This window comes from Carcharodon carcharias, chromosome 1 (genome assembly GCF_017639515.1).
Source record: "Carcharodon carcharias isolate sCarCar2 chromosome 1, sCarCar2.pri, whole genome shotgun sequence".
Lineage (NCBI taxonomy): Eukaryota > Metazoa > Chordata > Chondrichthyes > Lamniformes > Lamnidae > Carcharodon > Carcharodon carcharias.
Window position 1 is genome coordinate 111,965,482 of NC_054467.1, and position 2,719 is coordinate 111,968,200.

Consider the following 2,719-nt stretch of genomic DNA (forward strand, 5'->3'; position numbering starts at 1 on the left):
GCTTTCATAAGAGGGATACAACTCCAGATGCACTATTCTGAATCGAGCCATCCTTTGTCGCTGTAATGTTGGTGCTGCAAGTGTTTAAACGTTCATTGCTATTTTGTTTTAAATCCTGGATCCATTCAGGAGAAACTATTAACCAGTTATAACTTTACACGCTGCTATTACAAAAAAAAGCCTGCAATAAGATCGCCCACACTAATCACTACTAAATATCAAAAAAAAACCGGAAAGTGCTAAATTCTTACCCCTATACTGCTCGGATAGAATCACATCTCGAAATGTTTTGAGATTGAGGCAAACATCTTCATAACGTCACCCAAAGCAGTCTGCCAGTGAATGTTAAGTGTTCTGCTCTTTCCTCTGCTGTTCTTAACCGGGAAGTATAATAAAACAATATATATCTCTATAGATATTTGCACTTAAGAGACAACCCGCTGTTTCTCTATGGTTCATACATTCAGCACACATTGCTTCGCAAAAAATAAAAGAAAATAATGTCCAACCAAGACAACCAACTTCGAGATTCTCTTCAGTGAAGTTTAGACAAGAGTGTGTCCGCACCATTTTCTCCCTGTCCCTCTCCGACGGTCTTTCATTATTTGAAGCTGGATACGAATTAAATACCAAAGACATGGATACCATGGAACCTCCATCTGCTGAACCCAGTCTGCAGCTTATACTTAAAACCAACGCAAATAAATACTGTAGTTCTAAGGGCGCCTATTTGAAACTCTGTTCTTGGGCGGGGGGGGGGGTGGGGAATCTATTGAGTTCCCGTGCAAGCGGCTACTGTCCATGCAGGCAGGCAATAAGTGAATGGGTAGTACTGGTAGGACGGCTGAAGTGAAAGCAATGAAGGTCTGAGCAACTCTCCCGGGCTGTACTGTCTTTGATCGTCCCGGATTAACACTTTCACAGCCACTTTCTTTGCTGCTGGGGCCGAAGCCATCAGGTCAGCGGCAAGCTGTCGGCGTTTGGTTTTGTACCGGCGGTTCTGGAACCAGATTTTAACCTGAGTTTCGGTGAGTTTGAGAGAGGCGGCCAGATCCGCCCGCTCGGGACCAGACAGATATCTCTGGTGATTGAAGCGGCGTTCGAGCTCGAATACCTGAGCATGAGAGAAGGCGGCTCTGGAGCGTTTCTTTCTCTGTTTGGGCTGATCCGGGCTTTGGTCAGATTTACAGTCTTCGTCAACGAGGCTTGGAGCTACGGAGTGAAGAATAAAATCTTAATTGAATAGCATTGATCTGCCTGCCTGTCTGTCTGTCTATCTATCTATCTACCTACCTAATCAATTGAGAGGCCATCTATCTCTACATTACTGTGGGTGACTTCTTAAATAAAACGTTTGAGAACACGTGATAAATCTCGAGTTTAAACCGAAGTGATTGTGTGAAATTCTAGGGCGACATTTTCTAGAAATCGCTAATTTAATTTACTTGGAGTTTACTTAGAAATCAATGGTCAGAAAGCTTGTATGTGGATGAGCGTTAGTGACATAAATTGCAGAGAGTGATTGTGAATATTGTATATTTTGTATGCTACCTGATAAATTTTCTGACATTCCCCCGTTACACAGATAGTCCTTACTATCATCCTTCTCAATCTCTTCGCTGAGACTCGCTCCTGCTTCCTTCATTGGTTTCGACTGTAAGGAACATGCTGCAGAAATCTCCAGCTCCTTTTCCGAGTTGCAGATCGAATGATTTTTACAGTCATTTTCATCACTGACGCCTGAATCGGAGTCACAACAGAGCTGTTCATTTGGCAGATCCCTCCCTGTCTCGATTTTCCCAGAAGAGGCACTCATCTTTGGACAGGAATTCAAACCATTCAACATCTTCCAACAGGTAGCAGGCGAAAAGCAGGACACGTCCAAACTTTTCGAGTGTCGATTCTCATCCTTCCTGGTTAAAATAGCTTGGATGGAGAACGGGGTCAAGGTGTTACCACGAACAGCCATTTTAGCGAATGATATTCTCCTCTAACTTTTATACGAGTTGTTTTTTTTTCTCTCTATGGAGTTATCGGTAGTATCCGTCCTTTCCCGGCGAAATGAGGTCGAAAGTCATCGCTTCTTCTTGGGGTTGTATCTGAGCGTTAGGGGAGGTTAACACCAAAGCTCTCACTCGGCTCTTTCTCGTCATTGCTCCCCAGATGATTGACAGCTGCACTACCAAAAGGTAGATTCCTATTGGACCGCCAGAAAGAGGCTCTTTGGTTCAGCGTGTCCTATTGGTTGCTCGGTTGCATCCCTTGAAACAGTGGTGTGCAGAAGGGAGATTTTAAGGAACTACTGCACCTTGGGCTTGTAGTTTTAAAATGCTCTGGAAACCTGCATATATTAAGATACAACAATTATGTTAAAGGCATTAATATAGTCACATGGCCGTGTTAGCTGCATTATTGCCCGCTTCAAGGATTGGAAAGATATGCTCCATATATTGCATATCTCAATATACATTTAAAACGCCCTCCAGGTTTTTATAAGAATTTAATAGCAATCATTGATATGTATTCACCAATGATGGAAGTTCATGATAATGTATTTCAGTTATAATGACGCCTAGCCATGTGCATTAGGTACGAGTGCTCCCCTTGTATCTTTTATGTATATATATATATATTAGATCAACAGATTGGATGGATATATTAAACATACACATATTAGGTACACAGTAGATAAATATATACACATATTAAACATGCTATT

At 42.1% G+C, this 2,719-nt stretch overlaps 1 protein-coding gene across 1 annotated transcript; it reads right to left on the reverse strand.

Annotated features, from left to right (window-relative positions):
- Positions 1-769: 769 nt before the first annotated feature.
- On the reverse strand, positions 770-1,969 carry nkx3-2 (NK3 homeobox 2). Its single transcript, XM_041199510.1, has 2 exons — positions 1,552-1,969; positions 770-1,212 (listed from the first exon to the last, which is right to left on the reverse strand). Exons 1-2 carry the CDS (start codon positions 1,967-1,969, stop codon positions 770-772), a joined length of 861 nt encoding a protein of 286 aa, XP_041055444.1.
- Between the last annotated feature and the right edge of the window lie 750 nt (positions 1,970-2,719).

Excerpts from the sequence above, each read along its gene's own strand:
- nkx3-2 (XM_041199510.1), bottom strand. The coding sequence starts at position 1,969 with ATGGCTGTTCGTGGTAACACCTTGACCCCGTTCTCCATCCAAGCTATT. Across the intron at positions 1,213-1,551 it reads AATGTCAGAAAATTTATCAG|CTCCAAGCCTCGTTGACGAA; the intron begins GTAGCATACAAA and ends TTCACTCCGTAG.